This window comes from Pongo pygmaeus, chromosome 9 (assembly GCF_028885625.2).
Source record: "Pongo pygmaeus isolate AG05252 chromosome 9, NHGRI_mPonPyg2-v2.0_pri, whole genome shotgun sequence".
NCBI lineage: Eukaryota > Metazoa > Chordata > Mammalia > Primates > Hominidae > Pongo > Pongo pygmaeus.
Window position 1 is genome coordinate 19,587,046 of NC_072382.2, and position 19,369 is coordinate 19,606,414.

At 54.5% G+C, this 19,369-nt stretch overlaps 2 protein-coding genes across 3 annotated transcripts; one reads left to right on the forward strand and one right to left on the reverse strand.

Annotated features, from left to right (window-relative positions):
* The first annotated feature begins 8,424 nt into the window (after window positions 1-8,424).
* Window positions 8,425-14,988, forward strand: C1QTNF4 (C1q and TNF related 4). 2 transcript variants are annotated; one of them, XM_054439545.2, is made up of 2 exons: window positions 8,425-10,044; window positions 13,837-14,988. In XM_054439545.2, exon 2 carries the CDS (start codon window positions 13,842-13,844, stop codon window positions 14,829-14,831), a length of 990 nt encoding a protein of 329 aa, XP_054295520.1. In that variant the 5' UTR covers window positions 8,425-10,044; window positions 13,837-13,841; the 3' UTR covers window positions 14,832-14,988. The 2 variants fall into 2 exon arrangements, with proteins under 2 accessions (XP_054295520.1, XP_054295521.1); XM_054439546.2 differs by lacking the exon at window positions 8,425-10,044 and adding an exon at window positions 12,538-12,558.
* Window positions 14,989-15,451: 463 nt separating this feature from the next.
* Window positions 15,452-18,481, reverse strand: FAM180B (family with sequence similarity 180 member B). The gene is made up of 3 exons (XM_054439547.2): window positions 17,732-18,481; window positions 16,806-16,876; window positions 15,452-16,584 (listed from the first exon to the last, which is right to left on the reverse strand). The coding sequence occupies exons 1-3, from the start codon at window positions 17,937-17,939 to the stop codon at window positions 16,189-16,191; spliced, it is 675 nt and encodes a 224-aa protein (XP_054295522.1). The 5' UTR covers window positions 17,940-18,481; the 3' UTR covers window positions 15,452-16,188.
* Window positions 18,482-19,369: the final 888 nt, after the last annotated feature.

Genomic DNA, 19,369 nt, shown 5'->3' on the forward strand with positions numbered 1-19,369 from the left:
GTTCTCACCATGTTGCCAAGGCTGGTCTCGAACTCTTGGCCTCAAGTAATCCTCCCACCCTAGGGCTCCCAAAATGTTGGGATTACAGACATGAGCCACCACGTCCAGCCTACAATACTTATGAAATAAGTTTGGTCTGACAGGATTGGCATCGGCATCCCCTGGCTTCCAGAATAAAGTCTGGATGGCATAGCCTGGCACTTGAAATCCTTCATGAGGTCGGGTGTGGTGGTTCATGCCTGTAATCCCAGCACTTTGGGAGGCCAAGGTGGGCAGATCACCTGAGGTCCGGAGTTCGAGACCAGCCTGATCAACATGGAGAAACCCCCTCTCTACTAAAAATACAAAATAAGCCAGGCGTGGTGGCACATGCTTGTAATCCCAGCTACTCAGGAGGCTGAGGCAGGAGAATCTCTTGAACCCGGGAGGTGGAGGTTGCAGTGAGCTGAGATCGCACCATTGCACTCCAGCCTGGGCGAGAAGAGTGAAACTCTGTCTCAACAAATAAAAATAAATAAATAAATAATCCTTCATGATTGGATTCAACCACATTTTTCTGGGCCTATCTCCCATCAGTATCTCCACATTCCATACTGCAGCCACACCCATATCATTACTCATTTTTCAAACACACCAAACAGTAGTAACAGCCAACACATACTGAGTGCTCACAGTATACCAGGCTCTGTGCTAAATGTCTTTAATCCTTGCAGCAATGAGGCATACTTTTATTATCCCCATTTCACAGGTGGGGAAACTGAGGTCATACAAATAATGAAGAAGCTGTGATTCAAACTGAAGCAGTCTGATGCCAGCCACTACTCTTCACCATGATTCTGAATTGCCTAAGAGCGTTACCTCCTGCTCCCTGCTCCTTTCTTCCAGAATGCTCTTCAGTCTATTGTTACCTGTCAAAGTCCAGTGCAGCCTTCACTGCTTTGTTTAGGTGTTACCTCTCTGATTAAGCCTAGCTGCATCGCTCCACTTAGAATTAATTTCTCTTCCTAATTTCCACCCAACCCACAAGGAATGGAGTGCAGGCGTGCCATCTTGGCTCACTGCAGCCTCCACCTATTGGGCTCAAGTGATCCTCCCACACTTTCTGGTTTGTATTTCTGCCTACTCTTTTAAAAACTGAGGGGGCACCCCGGCCAGGTGCGGTGGCTCAAGCCTGTAATCCCAGCACTTTGGGAGGCCGAGGCAGGCGGATCACAAGGTCAGGAGATCGAGACCATCCTGGCTAACATGGTGAAACCCCGTCTCTACTAAAAATACAAAAAATTAGCTGGGCGTGGTGGTGGGCGCCTGTAGTCCCAGCTACTCAGGAGGCTGAGGCAGGAGAATGGCATGAACCCGGGAGGCGGAGGTTGCAGTGAGCCGAGATCGCACCACTGCACTCCAGCCTGGGCGACAGAGCAAGACTCCGTCTTAAAAAAACAAAAAAAAACAAAAAAACTGCGGGCAATGATACATTGCTATAAGCCTCTCCCTGCCCCCTTCCCTCCTCCTCCAGCAGTTACTCAACTGGGTTGTAGATTATGTTTACATTCAAGTTGTCTCACCAGTCACTCAGGACTCTTCTGACCTACACTCTGGCTGGCACTACACTGGGGTGAACACAGACAAAGCAATTCAACACAACCCCTCACCAGTCAGAATCAGAATGTGACCAGACATAGTGGCATGCGCCTATAATCCCAGCTCCTTGGGAGGCTGAGGCAGGAGGACTGCATGAGCCTAGGAGTTCAAGGCAGGCGTGGGGAACAAAGTGAGACCCTGTCTCAAAAAAAAAAAAAAAAAAAAAAAAGGCAGGCCGGGCAAGGTGGCTCATGCCTGTAATCCCAGCACTTTGGGAGGCCGAGGTGGGTGGACACTTTGGGAGGCCAACACAGGTGGATCAAGAGGTCAGGAGTTTGAGACCAGTCTGGCCAAGATGGTGAAACCCTGCCTTTACTAAAAAAATAAAAAAATTAACCGGGTGCAGTGGTGGGCGCCTGTAATCCCAGCTACTTGGGAGGCTGAGGCAGGAGAATTGCTTGAACCCGGGAGGTGGAGGTTGCAGTGAGCTGAGATCGCACCACTGTACTCTAGCCTGGGCAACAGAGAAAGACTCTGTCTCAAAAAAAAAAAAAAAAAAAAGAAAAGAAAAAAAAGCCACAGGAGCCACAGGGCTTCTCTCTGTTACTCACCTTGGCAGGACACAGCCTTCCTTTTCTCCCTTCCTGCAGGCCATGGAGACCCAAACACTGTCTCCTGCCAGGGCCAGTACTACCACTGTTTCAGCTCACAGAAGAGTGGGTTTTTCTCCAACCTCTCCAGTTGAAAAGCTGACTTTTGCCCCCAAAGATGTGCAGATCTTGGTGTCAATGTGCAGCATTCCACAGCCAGACATAGGATTTGGGTCTCCTGACAGTCTGGAGTTATTTGTGCCTCCAATGTCTTCTGCTAACATGGGTCAAGGAGAACGTGCAACAACAGTTCAGGGAATGAGCCTGGGTATGGAGAGAAACTTGGTGGCTGTCCTGCATCTTCAGCCAGTTTTGATCAGGTCTGGTTACCCCAGTGTTCCAACTCTCTGTTGCTACAGTAACCCAAAACTTACTGGTTTAAAACAGCAACAGTCGGCTGGGCAAGGTGGCTCACACCTGTAATTCCAACACTTTGGGAGGCCGAGGTGGGTGGATCACTTGAAGTCAGGAGTTCACGACCAGCCTGGCCAATATGGTGAAACCCCGTCTCTACTAAAAATACAAAAAAAAATTAGCCGGGCATGGTGGTGGGTGCCTGTAATCTCAGCTACTCGGGAGGCTGAGGCAAGAGAATTGCTTGAACCCGGGAGGCAGAGGTTGCAGTGAGCTGAGATTGTGCCACTGCACTCCAGCCTGGGTGACAGAGTGAGATTCCGTCTCAAAACAAACAAACAACAACAACAAAAAGCCCAGCAACAATCATCTTTATTCCTTGTGGGTCTGATGGAGTACTAGGTTCAGCTAGGCAGTTCTCATTCAGGGCCGCTCACACAGTTGCAGTCAGAGGCCAGGCCTGGTGTCCTCTTGAAGGCTTCCTCACATCCACATCACTTGCAGTGATGCTAGTACCGCAGCTGGGGCCAGGGCCAGCTTGTGGCCCCACAACTTGTGTGGCTGAGCAAGGTGCCACACTTGGAAGAGCCATATGCTTGGTTTAAAGCTCTAAATTCTTAATTTTTTAACAGTAGCCTCCACCTTTTTTTTTTTTTTTTTTTTTTTTGAGACAGGGTCTTGCCCTGTCGCCTAGGCTGGAGAGCAGTGGCGCAATCTCGGCTTGCTGCAACCTCTGCCTCCCAGGTTCAAGCGATTCTCATGCCCCAGCCTCCCAAGCAGCTGGGACCACAGGTGCGTGCCATCACACCCGGCTAATTTTTTTTTTTTTTTTTTTTGAGATGGAGTCTTGCTCTGTTGCCCAGGCTGGAGTGCAGTGGTGCAATCTCGGCTCACTGCAACCTCTGCCTCCCAGGTTCAAGCGATTCTCCTGCCTCAGCCTCCTGAGTAGCTGGGATTACAGGCACGTACCACCACACCTGGCTAATTTTTGTATTTTTAGTAGAGAAGGGGTTTCACCATGTTGGTCAAGCTGGTCTCGAGCTCCTGACCTTTGGTGATCCACCCGCCTTGGCCTCCCAAAGTGCTGGGATTACAGGTGTGAGCCACCACACCTGGCCACTTTTTGTATTTTTTTTTAGAGATGGGGTTTCGCCATGTTGGCCAGGCCAGTCTCAAACTCTTGGCCTCAAGTGATCTGCCTGCCTTGGCCTCCCAAAGTGCTGGGATTAAAGGCATGAGCCACTGTGCCCAGCCCCTCCACAATTTCATTTTGCACTGGACTCTGCAAATGAGGTAGCTGGTCCTGACTAGGACTGTTGGCCACAATATTTACACGTGGCCTTTCCATGTGACCTATGCTTCCTCACAGCCTGATGGCTCCAGGGATGAGGGTTTCAAGGGAGAGATCCAGGCAGCAGCGGCATCACCTTTCAATGACCTAACATAACTCCTCCTTTTCATGAGGACTGGCAAGGTCACACTGTAAGAAGAGCAAGCGGGATGGGAGATGACACTGTCGCATTTGAAAATGCAATTTGCCACATCAGGTCATGAGCAGGTCACCTCCTGGTCCATCTGCAGAAGGGGCCCAGGGGATTCAGTTCTGCCTTCCAGGAAGGCCAGTGTTGGGATCTTGGAGCCCTGCTGGGAAAAAGGCCAGGGGAGAGTTGGGAACTTGGTCTTCACAAGCACTCCCAGCTTCCCCTCTCCGGGGTCATTTACCAAGTGCTCAGAGGAATTGGAACCAAGGGCAATGGGGCCAGGAGCGTGACCAGGAACCCTAAAGTCTGCTCCCCTGGAGGGCTGAAATCTCCGAGAAAGGCAGGGACTCAGCGCCCAGACGTATGTTTCTCCTGCTGGCATCTCTGCTTGGCTAACATTCCTCCTCTTTCATTTCTCCCTGGGGCATGTTGTTGTCTTTCTCATTAATTTCCCCTCAACTCCCAGCAAGGTCCCCAGACTGTGAGCTTTGCTAATTCCCTGTAATCCACTGGCAAAGCAGGAAGCTAATTAAATTGTGAGCTGTGTGCTCACTCTGTCAGTCTCTGAATCTCTCTTCTCAGTCCCTCTCCCATCTGTCTCTTCCTTTCTCACTGCCCCGGATAGTTTACTTTCATCTGGACACTTTCAGTATCTTCTCACTCATCTGCCTTCCTCTCCCTTCTTCTTTCTCCTGCTTTTCAATCTGCAGACTAATTAAAATACAGCTTTGAGCACACCTTCTTCTCCTCTACTGTAAGGTAAAAGCTCCTTAGCTCAGCAGTTAAGCCCCACACTCCTTACCTGCCATAACTTCCCATCACAAACCCTTCTCCACAACCAAGCCTGGTACATTTCCTTCCCTAAGCTCCACCTACGCCACCTCCTCACCTTGGTTCACATTCTTATCTTTGACTGGATCCCACCCCCTCACTCCTCCATCTCCACTTCCATCTCACCCTGTCAAAATCCTCACCATTATTTAGAAAGAGCCTCTTCGGGCTGGGCACGGTGGCTCACGCCTGTAATCCCAATACTTTGGGAGGCCGAGGTGGGCAGATCACGAGGTGAGGAGATTGAGACCATCCTGGCCAACACGGTGAAACTGTCTCTACTAAAAATACAAAAAAACTAGCTGGGTGTGGTAGTGCACACCTGTAGTCCCAGCTACTCAGGAGGCTGAGGCAGGAGAATCGCTTGAACCCAGGAGGCAGAGGTTGCAGTGAGCTGAGATCATACCACGCACTCCAGCCTGGGCGACAGAGCAAGACTCTGTCTTAAAAAAAAAAATAAAAAGGCTGAGAGAGAATCAGAGAAAGGGAGGCTGCAGAGTATATTGGTTAAGGACTGGGTTTGGGAGCCAGATAGCTCTGGGTTTAAATCCTACTCCTGCATTAACTTTTCTGATCCAGAAGGGACACGTGGCCCTAAGAAGGGCTGCATGGCCCTAAGAAGGGTTGTGGCTGCCCTAGGTTGGCTTCCAGCTTTCCCCAGCTCTCCTGTGGCATCCCTGTGTGGCTCATCCCACCCTTACCATGCCTCTTGTCCTCCCCATAGTCTTGTGGCCCAAGCTTTTCAAGCTGGTGAAGGAGAGAGTTGTGATCCCAAGAAGCAGGGTGAGCGAGCGGGGAAATGAGACAAAGAGAGGAAACAGAATAAAGCGCACAGATAGGCTGGGCGCGGTGGCTCACGCCTGTAATCCCAGCACTTTGGGAGGCCGAGATGGACGGATCACAAGGTCAGGAGATCGAGACCATCCTGGCTAACACAGTGAAACCCCGTCTCTACTAAAAATACAAAAAAAAAAAAAAAAAAAAAAATTAGCCAGGCGTGGTGGCGGGCGCCTGTAGTCCCAGCTACTCGGGAGGCTGAGGCAGGAGAATGGCGTGAACCCAGAAGGCGGAGCTTGCAGTGAGCCGAGATCGCGCCACTGCACTCCAGCCTGGGTGACTGAGCGAGACTCCATCTCAAAAAAAAAAAAAAGTGCACAGATACCAGTGGGTTTTCACCATGGAGAACTTAACTCTGCTGAAGTCTCTCTGAGTCTGAAACATGACCTGGAATCGGGAATTGGAATGCTCCCATGGAGGGACCAGAAATCTGGGGTATTTACACCTAACTCTGGACCATTGGCTGATGATTGCTCTGGGGGTATTAACTCTACGGCCCTTTGGGCCTGCCCCACACTCACTCCCATAGCTGAAAATGCCCTCAGGAGGGACACAGGAAGCAGGCGCCTGGTCAGGGACTGTCTGTGGGTGCCCTCCTGGTAGGCCTGGAGGTGTGAGTGGGGCACTGACAGCATCTACTACACTCAGTGAAAGGAACCTGCTATTAAAATTATTGTTGTTGGCTGGGCACCGTGGCTCACGCCTGTAATCCCAGCATTTTGGGAGGCCGAGGCAGGTGGATTACTTGAGGTCAGGAGTTCAAGACCAGCCTGGCCAACCCCATCTCTACTAAAAATACAAAAATTAGCCTGGTGTGGTGGCATATGCCTGTAATCCCAGCTACTCAGGAGGCTGAGGCAGGAGAATCGCTTGAACCCAGGAGGCGGAGGTTGCAGTGAGCCGAGATCGCACCATTGCATTCCAGCTTGGGTGACAAGAGCGAAACTCCATTTCAAAAAATAAAAATAAAAATAAATAAAAATTATTGTTGTTTATTAGCTGCCACATGGTGGCAGGCTGACGGGGGAGGATCACTTAAGCCCAGGCTGCAATGAGCCAAGATCGTGCCACTGCACTCCAGCCTGGGTGACAGAGTAAGAACGCATCTCAGCCGGGCGCAGTGGCTCACTCCTGAAATCCCAGCATTTTGGGAGGCTGAGGCGGGCGGATCACCTGAGGTCGGGAGTTTGAGAACAGCCTGACCAACATGCAGAAACTCCGTCTCTACTAAAAATACAAAATTATCCAGAGTAGCGGTGCATACCTGTAATCCCAGCTACTCAGGAGGCTGAGGCAGGAGAATCACTTGAACCCGGGAGGGGGAGGTTGCCGGTGAGCCAAGATTGCTCCATTGCACTCCAGCCTGGGCAACAAGAGTGAAACTCCATCTCAAGAAAAAAAAAAAAAAAAGAACCCGTCTCAATTTATATATATTTTAATGTTAATTTTTTTAACTTTATATTTTTTTTAAGTGATGGGGACAGCTGGGCGCGGTGGCTCACACCTGTAATCCCAGCACTTTGGGAGGCCAAGGCGGGTGGATCACGAGGTCAGGAATTCCAAGACTAGCCTGACCAACATGGTGAAACCCCGTCTCTACTAAAAATACAAAATATTAGTCGGGCATGGTGGCGTGCTCCTGTAATCCCAGGTACTCAGGAGGCTGAGGCAGGAGAATCGCTTGAACCTGGGAGGCGGAGGTTGCAGTGAGCCAAGATCGCAGCATTGCACTCCAGCCTGGGCAACAGAGCGAGAGTTTGTCTCAGGAAAAAAAAAAAAAAAAAAAAAAAAACAGAGATGGGGTCTCACTCTGTTGCCCAGGGTGGTCTCAAACTTCTGAGCTCAAGCGATCTTCCCACCTTGGCCTCCCAAAGTGCTAATATTACAGGCGTAAGCCACCATGCCCAGCCATACCCGTCTCAATTAAAAAATAAATAAAATAATTGTTGTTTAAGACCAGCCTGGGCAATAGAGTGAAACCTCATCTCTACAAAAAAATTTAAAAAAAGATTAGCCAGGCATGGTGACCTGCACCTGTAGTCCCAGCTACCTGGGAGGCTGAGATGGGAGAATCACTTGAGCCCGCAAGGTCAAAGCTGCAGTGAGCCAAGATCATACCATTGCACTCCAACCCAGGTGACGCAGCAAGACCCTCTCTCAAAAATAAATAAAATTGTGGCTGCAAAACAAGAGAGGAGGGAGCAGGGACTATAACCAGCCTAGGGCTTTTCTCTGGATCCTGCTGCCACCTCTTCTTAACTCCCATTCTGGAGCCCACCCATCTGCCTTACACCCACCAGTTCACGGCATCATCTTTCTCTATATCCCTTTCCCAGTGGCTTCCTCCCTATCCCAGTCCCCTGATGCAAATCCTGATGTCATCTGCCCCAGCCACCCATCTCTACCTCAACCCTCACTTCTCTGCTGAGAACTCTTGTGGATCCAGGGAGTGTCAAATCCCAGCCTGAACCAAACCTCAATTGAGATTATATTCTCCTATAATATACCTTCTCCCCTCCCCTCCCCTCCCACCATTGGAAACACACCCTCAGGAGAGCAGCTCCACTCTTCTCATCCAGAAGGGGCCCAAGGCCCTAAGAAGGGCCATAGATTGCCATAGGTTGGCTTTTGGCCTCCCCCAGCTCTCCTTCGACATCCCTGTGTGGCTCATCCCACCCTTACCGTGCCTCTTGTCCTCCCCACAGTCCTGTGGCCCAAGCATTTCAAGTTGGTGAAAGAGACAGTTGTGATCTGACAAGGGCTAGACAAGTGCTTCACCCTCTGTCACCAAATACCCTCATTATCCAGCCCGAAACACCTCCATTCATTCCTTCTATTCCAGCACATATTCATTAATTCATTCCATCATTCACCTAACACCCTTGAAGCAGAGCCAATCACCTCTACCAACATCTTCCTAGAGACAAATATATTAACTGGGGTTGGGTAAACTTTGAGAGCTCCAAAAGGAAAGCTCCAGAGGACGGGGGGGTCCGCAGGGGTCCAGGACTCTCAGGGACCACAGAGCATACCTGCGGCAGAGGCAGAATTAGAGCCCATGGCTCCGGAGTCAACCAGGGCCAGGCAGAGGGCACCAGCTCTTGGCTGCTGAGAGTAGAGCTCTTCAAAAGTCATCCACTCAGTCAACATCTACTGAGTGCCGGGCAGTGTCGTCACCTCTACAGCCATCAGGGGAGAGAACAGCAGCCTAGAGAAAGTGAGTCTGAGCCCCCCATCCCACAGGCTCAAAGCCCAGAGTGGAGGCCAGCACTAGTGCCTCTGGTGAGTATTACCGTGGGAAGACCGCTGTTCCCAGCCCGGGTGCCCTGCTGGACTCTTGCTAGCCTGGCCCCAGCGAGGCAGGGCATCAGTTTCCCTCTCCAGAGGCCTTTCTTGCCCACCTATTGCCCTTCTCAACCCTGTCCCTTCTTGCAGGAGCAACCTTCCCAGCAGAAAATTCCATTCTGCCCCAAGGACTCTCCTCCTTACTGCCCCTCCAGGGGACGCAGGCTGCCCCTCTGATGCCTGCAGACTCCCTTCTCCCTCTTTCCTAACCGACGATGGGCATTTTCCAATTTGGAGGTGAGGAGGAAAAACTAGGTTATTTTCAGCTCTTCCTTTACTGGCAACATTGACCCACTTATCCTTCCCTTCCTTCAGACCTCTCCCCCAAGGCCACTTAGCTTGGACATCTGTCCCAGCCAAAATCTCACCTTCCACTGTCCTTACAGCCCCAAAGCTAGTCCAGCCTCTGAGTCCAGCTCTAGCCCTCTCTTCCCACACTAGGAAGGAAGCTGGACTGTAGAGCGCTCTGGGCCACCATGCGTTAGCCGCTGTCTCTGGCCTCAGTTTCCCCTTCTGTGCCTTAGTTTCCCCAACTGCTCAGATTAATGATGCCTGGTCTCTAGACCCAGAGGACGAAGCTCTAAGGAGGTCACAGATGAGGAAGGGTCCAGTGCTCGGCGCAGACTCCGTGCGGAGCCCCTAGGCCCCGCAGCTCGCCCCTCCCTCTCCCCCTACTCCCCTCCTCTCCCCTTCCCGCCTCTCCCCCGCCTCTCCGCTCTCGCGCCTCGGCTCCCTCTCTAGCTGACCTTCCCTTTTCCTCACGCCTCCCCACGACCGGCCCCGGGCCCCAGCACCCTGTCCGCCGCCGCCTCAGAGCCGGGAGAAGCAGCCGGAGCCCCCGCCACCCCCGCCGCAGCGCGGGCGGTCAGTGCGCAGCCCGGCGCCCGCAGCCCGCAGCCCGCAGCCCGAAGCCCGGAGCCAGATCGCGGGCTCAGACCGAACCCGACCCGACCGCCGCCCCCAGCCAGGTGAGGGCAGCTCAGGGGAGGCAGGGAGCCGAGGTACCCCCTTTACTGGAAGCGGGGGCTGGGGAGGCGCGGGGAAATTGGGTCCTTTTTCCTTGAAAGGAGGACCTGGGAACCTTTTCGTGAAACAGGCACAAGGGCTTTCATTCCGAAGGGATGGATGGATGGAGGGAAGGTCTCGGGGGAGAGGGATTGGGGTACCATTTCTGGTTTTTGTTTTTTACAAATAAGGATTAATTGGCTTCTGTGAAAGTGGGACTTCTTGGAAGGATGAGGGGCTTTCAAGGTAGGTTGGGGAGGAGGCTCTGGCAGGGCTTGAAGGAAGGGTTAACTGGTGAGTGGCAGGGCAAGGGGGAGCTCTGCGATCCCCTCAGCCTGACATCGCTGCACTTCCCGCCTTGGCTCCGGGGCTCTGGGTCTGTCCAGCTCTGTGTCCCAGTTTTTCTCTTTGAAGATGACTATTTTGAGCCCCACCTGGACAGAGCCAGGAACAGCCATTTCCTTCCCTGGAGCTATGACACCCACCTGACACACCCTCCCACACCTCTGACCTGCTCAGGGAAGGGGGTTCAGGGAAGGACGAGGATCCAGGGATCTGGGAATTGGGCAGTCTGGGTGAAACGGAGGCTGGGTACTGGGGGCACAGGAAGACCCTTGGCACTGGTGGGGTGCACCAGCCTTGGTCGGGAGGTTGCTGGGCAGCTGCTTCTGGGGCAGGACCCACTAGGACAGCAGTGGTGTGGAAGAGCTGAGCTGTTTCCCGTGTTCCCAGAAGACAAAACACTAGAGAATGTGTTTGCTTGCTTTTGTTTGGTTTTGCTTTCTGTCTTCCTCACCCTGGATCCTAAGGCTCATTCCCCTGATCTCCTCTCCTAGTTTTGCAAAAAGGTAAACTGAGGTAGAGAACAAATTGGCTGGACATACCTGTGTCTAGCAGGGAAGAGTGACAGGAAGGCATATGGAATTTGAGTAAAAAAACCTCAGTGCTCCATGGGTGACCTTGGGCCAAAATGCTTTCTCTTGTTGGGCCTCAGCTTTCTCATCTATAAAATAGGAGACGGCCCACCTGTCTTGCAGGTTTGCCAAGACCATGTGTCTAAAATAACTTTGTAAAAGGGAATGCACCGGACACTTGTGAGGTGCCATCTTCACCACTGTGGATGGCCCCTTCCCTGTCCTAACCAAGGGTATCACTAATCCATAGGACACCTTTGTGAGAATTACAAAAAGCACCTCCTCTGGAAGGAGACAGCATTCAGTTGGCTAACAACTTGGGGTCTTTATTATGAGAATGAGAAGGTGGCATACTTTACCCCACGTGCTGCTCTGACATGTGGAGTGTGAGCTAGATTCTAGCTAGGACGTTCTGCACGTCTCCACCTGACAACCCTTCTCAGCAGGGCCCTGCTGTCTCTAAGAGACACAGAGCTACACATACAGGGCATTTTCTAAAGCAGCCCACATCCCAGGCTGTCTCCAGCTCATTTCTTTCCTGTTTTGTTTCCACATCAGGGCCTTTGGGTATTCAAGCCCCAAAGCACATGCCCTACTAGGAAGCAGGATGGAATCCCTACATCAGAGAGTGACTCCTTTGAGTTAAGCAGTGCCTTCACCAAGCTCTCAGCGGTAGGAGTGACTGAGTCCCTAAACCCTTACATCAAGAACTGGACCAGATCACTTTTGTCAGGGCAACCCACAGAAGCATCTGCACACCTCAGCACTGCCGTTGACAAACCATGTTCACACCTATCTCAGCACACCCCCACAGCAAGCCTGTGTGTGAGGTCTCTTCCCCACTTACATGGAGGAAGCCATGCCCAGAGAAGTTAGGGAACCTGCCCAAGGTTTCACAGTGTGAATGGTAGAGCGAGGACCTGAACCCAGATCTGGCTATCTGTCCTCTCCAATCCATCACTCCCAAGGAACAAAGCTGCTGACTTCACAGCCTTGCCAAAGCTCTGCTGGAATTGTTGTTCTCCCTGTCCATCCCCAGTAGCCCCTGGCTCGCCACTCCTTCTTCTGAGTAACCAGCCTCCAAGCAAAGAGAAAGGAGTCACCTTCTCTTTTACTCTGATTTCAAGGGGGAGGAAGCTACCTCAAAGCCCAACTGTTCTTGCCTCCTCTGTGCAGGAAGGGCCCCTGTGAGGCCAGGAAAGGGGTCAGGGAGCAGCGATTTCCTTTCCTGCTCAGATGGGGCTTAAACAGTAACGGTCATGCAGAGCGTTGACACAGAGAGCCAGTGCCTGCGTGAGTGGCAGACCAAGGACCATAAAATAACCACAGGAAAATGCAGCCAACTGGAGCTGAGGGGAACTCAGAGACTCCTCTGAATCCCCCGGGTTACCAGGGCCCCTGGGTGTCAAATGGGAGGTGTAGGGGCAAGCCCAGCAGACAGGGCTGTAGGCCTCTTTAACCAGAGTGTTTCTGCTAGTCTGTGTGCAAGCTTTCACTTAAGAAAGGGGTTTCAGCCAGGTGCGGTGGCTCATGCCTGTAATCCCAGCACTTTGGGAGGCCGAGGTAGGTGGATCACAAGGTCAAGAGATCAAGACCATCTTGGCCAACATGGTGAAACCCTGTCTCTACTAAAAATACAAAAATTAGCTGGGTGTGGTGGTGCACACCTGTAGTCCCAGCTACTTGGGAGGCTGAGGCAGGAGAATCGCTTGAACCTGGGAGGTGGAGGTTGCAGTGAGCCGAGATCGAGCCACTGCACTCCAGCCTGGCGACAGAGCCAGACTCTGTCTCAAAAAAAAAAAAGGGAGGGGGGGCGGGGTTTCAAGGCCAGGCGCGATGGCTCATGCCTGTAACCCCAGCACTTTGGGAGGCTGAGGCAGGTGGATCACTTGAGGTCAGTTCAAGACCAGCCTGGCCAACATGGTGAAACCCTGTCTCTACTAAAGATACAAAAAATTAGCTGGGCGTGATGGTGCGAACCTGTAATCTCAGCTACTCAGGAGGGTAAGGCAGGAGAATCGCTTGAACCCGGGAGGCAGAGGTTGCAGTGAGCTGAGATCGTGCCACTGCACTCCAGCCTTGGTGACAGGGCGAGACTCCGTCTCAGAAAAAAAAAAAAAAAAAGAAAGGGGTTTCATTGTGTGGGTATGCACACACACACACACACACACACACACACACAAGGTTTGGAGACTCCTAGCTTAATCCAGTAGTTCTCAGCATGTGGTCCTTGGATCAGCAGCATCAGCATCACCCAGAAACGTATTAGAAATGCAAATTCTCGGCCACCGCGGTGGCTCACGCCTGTAATCAGAGCACTTTGGGAGGCCGAGGCGGGCAGATTCCCTGAGCTCAGGAGTTCGAAACCAGCCTGGGCAACACGGTGAAACCCCGTTCTCTACTCAAAATACAAAAGAAATTAGTTGGGCGTGGTGGTGCGTGCCTGTAGTCCCAGCTATTGGGGAGGCTGAGTCAGGAGAACTGCTTGAACCCGGGAGGTGGAGGTTGCAGTGAAACGAGATCGTGCCACTACACTCCAGCCTGGTTCACAGAGCGAGACTCCCATCTCAAAACAAACAAAGAAATGCAAATTCTCAGGCCCATCACAGACCTACTTAATGAACTCTGGGGATGGGGCCCAACTATCTATGTTTGAACACGCCCTTCAAGTGACAGTGAGGCTCGCTAGAGTTTGAGAATCCAAGGATGTAGGAAAATTGAAACCTACTTGTGGGTCAAGGGCAGGGCTGGGAAGAGAACCCTTGTCTCCTGGTGGAGAGCCGGGCGTTTGGAAGCCGCCCCCGCCAACACTCCACTCCCGCCCCTCCGTCTCCCTCCCAGGCACCATGCTGCCGCTTCTGCTGGTCCTGCTGGGCCCAGCGGCCTGCTGGGCCCTGGGCCCGGCCCCCGGCCCGGGCTCCTCTGAGCTGCGCTCGGCCTTCTCGGCGGCACGCACCACCCCCCTGGAGGGCACGTCGGAGATGGCGGTGACCTTCGACAAGGTGTACGTGAACATCGGGGGCGACTTCGATGCGGCCACCGGCCAGTTCCGCTGCCGCGTGCCCGGCGCCTACTTCTTCTCCTTCACGGCCGGCAAGGCCCCGCACAAGAGCCTGTCGGTGATGCTGGTGCGAAACCGCGACGAGGTGCAGGCGCTGGCCTTCGACGAGCAGCGGCGGCCAGGCGCGCGGCGCGCAGCCAGCCAGAGCGCCATGCTGCAGCTCGACTACGGCGACACAGTGTGGCTGAGGCTGCATGGCGCCCCGCAGTACGCGCTGGGCGCGCCCGGCGCCACCTTCAGCGGCTACCTAGTCTACGCCGACGCCGACGCTGACGCGCCTGCGCGCGGGCCGCCCGCGCCCCCCGAGCCGCGCTCGGCCTTCTCGGCGGCGCGCACGCGCAGCCTGGTGGGCTCGGACGCTGGCCCCGGGCCGCGGCACCGACCGCTCGCCTTCGACACCGAGTTCGTCAACATTGGCGGCGACTTCGACGCGGCGGCCGGCGTGTTCCGCTGCCGTCTGCCCGGCGCATACTTCTTCTCCTTCACGCTGGGCAAGCTGCCGCGTAAGACGCTGTCGGTGAAGCTGATGAAGAACCGCGACGAGGTGCAGGCCATGATTTACGACGACGGCGCGTCGCGGCGCCGCGAGATGCAGAGCCAGAGCGTGATGCTGGCCCTGCGGCGCGGCGACGCCGTCTGGCTGCTCAGCCACGACCACGACGGCTACGGCGCCTACAGCAACCACGGCAAGTACATCACCTTCTCTGGCTTCCTGGTGTACCCCGACCTCGCCCCCGCCGCCCCGCCGGGCCTCGGGGCCTCGGAGCTACTGTGAGCCCCGGGCCAGAGAAAAGCCCGGGAGGGCCAGGGGCGTGCATGCCAGGCCGGGCCCGAGGCCCGAAAGTCCCGCGCGAGCGCCACGGCCTCCGGGCGCGCCTGGACTCTGCCAATAAAGCGGAAAGCGGGCCCGCGCAGCGCCCGGCAGCCCAGGCCCCTGCGCTGTCTTGACTACGACGCATTCGCCGGCGGCAGGCGGGAAGGTGCTGACTACTGCGGGCCCGCAGGCCCGGGGAAGGAGTTGGAGGTTGGAGAGCAGGGTCCCCTTGGACCCTGGGAGGGTGAGGAGGTGGGAATTTGATGGAACCACATTCGCCTAGTCAGTTGGGGGCCTCCCTTTCATATCCCTACCTCGTCTAGCTCTCTGACTCATCATTGACCTACGACCTCAGCCTTAGCCCCCGGCTGATGCCTTTCTGTGACAAGGAACAGCACCCCATTACCCCACTGGGGGCATGGGATTCAAGGAAACAGTGCATTCCTTCTTCCAGCAGGGCGTGGGAATGAGATGAGGAGTTGACACCTGGTTGCCCTGACTCTTGCCTTCCCTGGATGGGGAGAGTGATTTGCCCAGAGCAGGGGTTAGACGCTTATTCCGACATAGAATGACACAGGCTCCAGGAGGCCAAAACAGAACATTTTATGAGAAGAGCAACACAGAATCAGGGCCACACCTGCTCCAGCCCACCTCCGCTTGTCTCTCCTTGGTCTCCCAGCCTTACTCCCCCCTCTGAGGTGTTCACCCGACGCTTGTTGAGATATTGCCTCCCTACCCCAAAAGAGATAATGTTCCTGTCTCCCCCTGCTTCCCTCCACTCCTCCAACAGACAGAACTCAAAAAGTCGATTCTCCCAACCCAGATGGGAACTTGGAGGCTCAGGGACCCCAGATCCTTGGTTGTGCCTAAAAGGGGATGCTCAGCACCTAGAGGATTCCTTTGAATTCCACAGGACCTGTCACAGACTGCCAGGGTAGGAGCTGGAAGGTCTGACCAGGCCTTACTTGGGGCAGCTTCCCTTCAACATCTCTTGAACACACTTCTCAACCCTGACCCCTGATCTCAACACACACACACACACACTGCCTGCAAGTCGCGCCCTTAGCTCTGTGCCCACTCCTTGCGCACTCCTTGCGACCCAAAGCCTGGGTTCTTAGCCTCTCAAGATCCAGGAAACAAGATCGGGTCGGGGTAAGCAGAGAGGGGGTGTCCAGGGTGCAAGCCAAGCCCAGAGATCTGAACACAGTAGAAAGAATCAGATGCCCGACAGAAGCCCCTGCCCAAGATGGGTCTGCCTGGGGGGTTGAGGAGGAGATGGGAAGGGGGTAATGGCAGGTGAAAGAACAAAAGAGGAGGGTCAGGGGAAGGGGTCAAGGATGGAGGCCCAGGACCCCAGGGAAGGGGGCTGGTCCTGGGGGCAGAAACCCTTGCACAGGTCCCAGAGTGTTTCCTGTGCCAGGAGAGTGAAGACCTGGGCCCAGCGGCCCCGTTCCTCAGCCTCACTAGCTGCGTGGAGCCGGTAGACGCAGGACAGGCCTGTGAGGAGCAGATGTTCAAAGTCCCAAGTGCTAAGAGGAGGCCCCTTCCGCAGGTCCTGGAGCTGCTGCAGCCGCTGCTCAGCACCCTCCAAGTCACTGGGCACGTGGTGCTGCAGAAGGAGCCTGAGTCGGCGGCCTGGGTGTGTGGATGCTAGTTCCTCATCCTGGATGTGCAGCTGCCCCATGACATCCAGCTCCAGCCCAGCCCAGAGCAGCTGCAAGGGGAGTCATGTAAGGGATGGGCTGTGGCCTGGGGAGCAGGGCAGGGAGCAAGAGTGGGCTGGGGGAAGGGGCAGAAGCAGGCAGCAGGACGCATGCTGGCTTGCCCCCCCCCCCCAACCCTAGCAGGTCCACCCTGAGACATCCCCCTTCCCCACCCTGAGCTTAGGGACCTCTGGATGTGCCCACCCCCATGTCCCAGGCTGGGAGGAAAGACCTCAAACATCACTTCCGGGGCCTCTGGCTCCTGCAGGCCACCTCCCACGCTGGTGCTGTCCATGGGCTGCCCTGGGGCAGCAGAGACGAGTCAGGCCCCTGCCATGCTACACCATGAACACCCCAGCCTCCCAGAAGTGCCCCTCTGCTGCCTGGTAGAGGTCCCGAGTGCTTCATCATTCTACAAACGGGCAGGAATGCCATCCCCTGCCCCCCTTTCCCCTCCCTCTCATGCACACACATGCACATTGACATTCACCCTCCCAGGCATAGGTCTTCTGATCTCAAAAGCATCATTCCAAGCCCAGTTACCATGTTGGCAAATGCCCAGGACACCTCCTTTAAATTGCACAATGCCCTTGGTAAAGAGCTCCAGGCCAACGGGTCACAAGACCCTTCCCCACCCTCCTCCCCTCCCTATAATCATCTGAGGATAGAGTCACCTAAAACAGTGCCAGTGACTCTCCCAAGGACAAAGACCTCTTTGGAAAGAGCCTACTCTCCCTGCTCCTCCTCAGCAGTAAGGGAGGGAGGGAGGAGGACAGGGCAGGGGAGGATGTGAGGCAGGGAGGACAGAGCAGGGGAGGATGTCTGTGGCAGCTCCGTCCGGCCCACACCTTGGGGTGTTGCCTCACCCTTGCAATGTTTGTTCCAAGCCCAGGCAGGTCAAGAGACCCTGCTTTGGGCATCAGTGGGAATGAGCCCAGGGCCAGCATTAAGAGCACCTAGGGCTATCTCCCTAGGTGTCACCTGTACCTTTCCAGTTCTGGGGGTGGGGCCCACTGTCACCCACCACAGCACACATCAGCCTGGTACCCACCATGCCCACGCTTCTATGCCCGACTAGCCTCAAGTAGAGCCAACTGTTAACTGCTGTCAGCCAGCAGCCTTCCTTGGCTCCTCTACACCCACCCTGAAGCCCGGTACCTGCATGGTGCTGGGTTGTTGTCACACCAGAGAGGAGACAAATGGCTACCACCAGGCAAGCCAGGAACTGCAGGGTCACAGCCATGCTCAACCACGTCCTCTGAGTCTCACTCTGTTCAGCAGTTCTCTGCTCCCTCATCTGCCTGCCACACACCTCAGCTCCAACTTTCCACTGCGGGCTGCTCCAGAGCTCTGTAATGCGTGTCATTCTTCAATGCTGAACAGGGAGGGGCTGGCTGTGGCCTCGGTCACCTCCCAGGGGCTCTTTCCATCCTTTAGAAATGGGGAATCTTTGGTTGTTGGCAGGAGCCTGGCTCCCTGCTTGTCAAGCCCTCAGCCTGTTCCTGCCCAGCCGGGCGGTATGCTTAGTTAATAGGAAAAAGGTGTTTGGTAGCAAATAGCTGTAGCTTGGCCCTCCCAAAGGGTAGGAAAGAGCTCAGGCAGTAAGACCATCTTACTGTCTGCGCCCTCAAAATATCCTGCAACTGAGGCCAGCCCCGACACCCAGTCTGGCCCAGCCCAGCCTCCAAGGAGCCCCTCAGCTGCCAAAAGCATCAGCTGCAAAGTCTTCCAACTGCATGGTGGGCTGGCTGGGCGGCCCTACACACAGGCAGAGCCAAGCACTCCCCTCTCAGGCACTCTGCCGCAGGCTGAACAGACAGATCAGCTGGGCTAGGGCGTATTGTCCCCTGGCAGACAGACAAATCTGCAGCTCCTGAGTGGTTTTTGCCCCAGCCCTGGGACCTCTTGTTTCCTAGCAACATTCTTAATTCAGGGCGGGCACGGTGGCTCATGCCTGTAATCCCAGCACTTTAGGAGGGCAAGACAGGAGGATGGCTTGAGCCCAGGAGTTCAAGACCAGCCTGGGCAACATGGTGAGCCCTCATCTCTACAAATAAATTAGCTGGGTATGGTGGTCCACACCTGTGGTCCTAGCTACTCAGGAGGCTGAGGTGGGAGGATCACCTGAGCCCAGGCAGTCTAGACTGCAGTGAACCATGATCACACTGCTGTACTCACTCTAGCCTAGGTGACAGACCCAGACCCTGTCTCAAAAAACCCCCAGCAGCCCAGTGCGGTGGCTCACGCCTGTAATCCCAGCACTTTGAGAGGCCAAGGCAGGCGGATCACCTGAGGTCGGGAGTTCAAGACCAGCCTGACCAACATGGAGAAACCCCATCTCTACTAAAAATACAGAATTGGCCGGGCGTGGTGGCGCAAGCCTGTTAATCCCAGCTACTTGGGAGGCTGAGGCAGGAGAATTGCTTGAACCCGGGAGGCAGAGGTCACAGTGAGCCAAGATCATGCCATTGCACTCCAGCCTGCGCAACAATAGCAAAACTCCGTCCCAAAAAAAAAAAAAAGAAGAGAAAAAAAGAACCCCACCATTCTCAGCTCAGGCCAGAAACCAGGGAGATTCCTATAGCCCAAGAGTGATGGGCTACCATGCCACACCCATCCTGAACCCTGTGGACTGTGAGAACTTTCAATTACAGCTCCAGAATCCCTCTCAGAAATACATCCATGCCTGTAGGCCACTAGGTCTGCAACTACACTCTTTAGTCCCATTAAAATAGACCCCCGGCTGAGTGTGGTGGCTCACACCTATAATCCCAGCACTTTGGGAGGCCAGTGTGG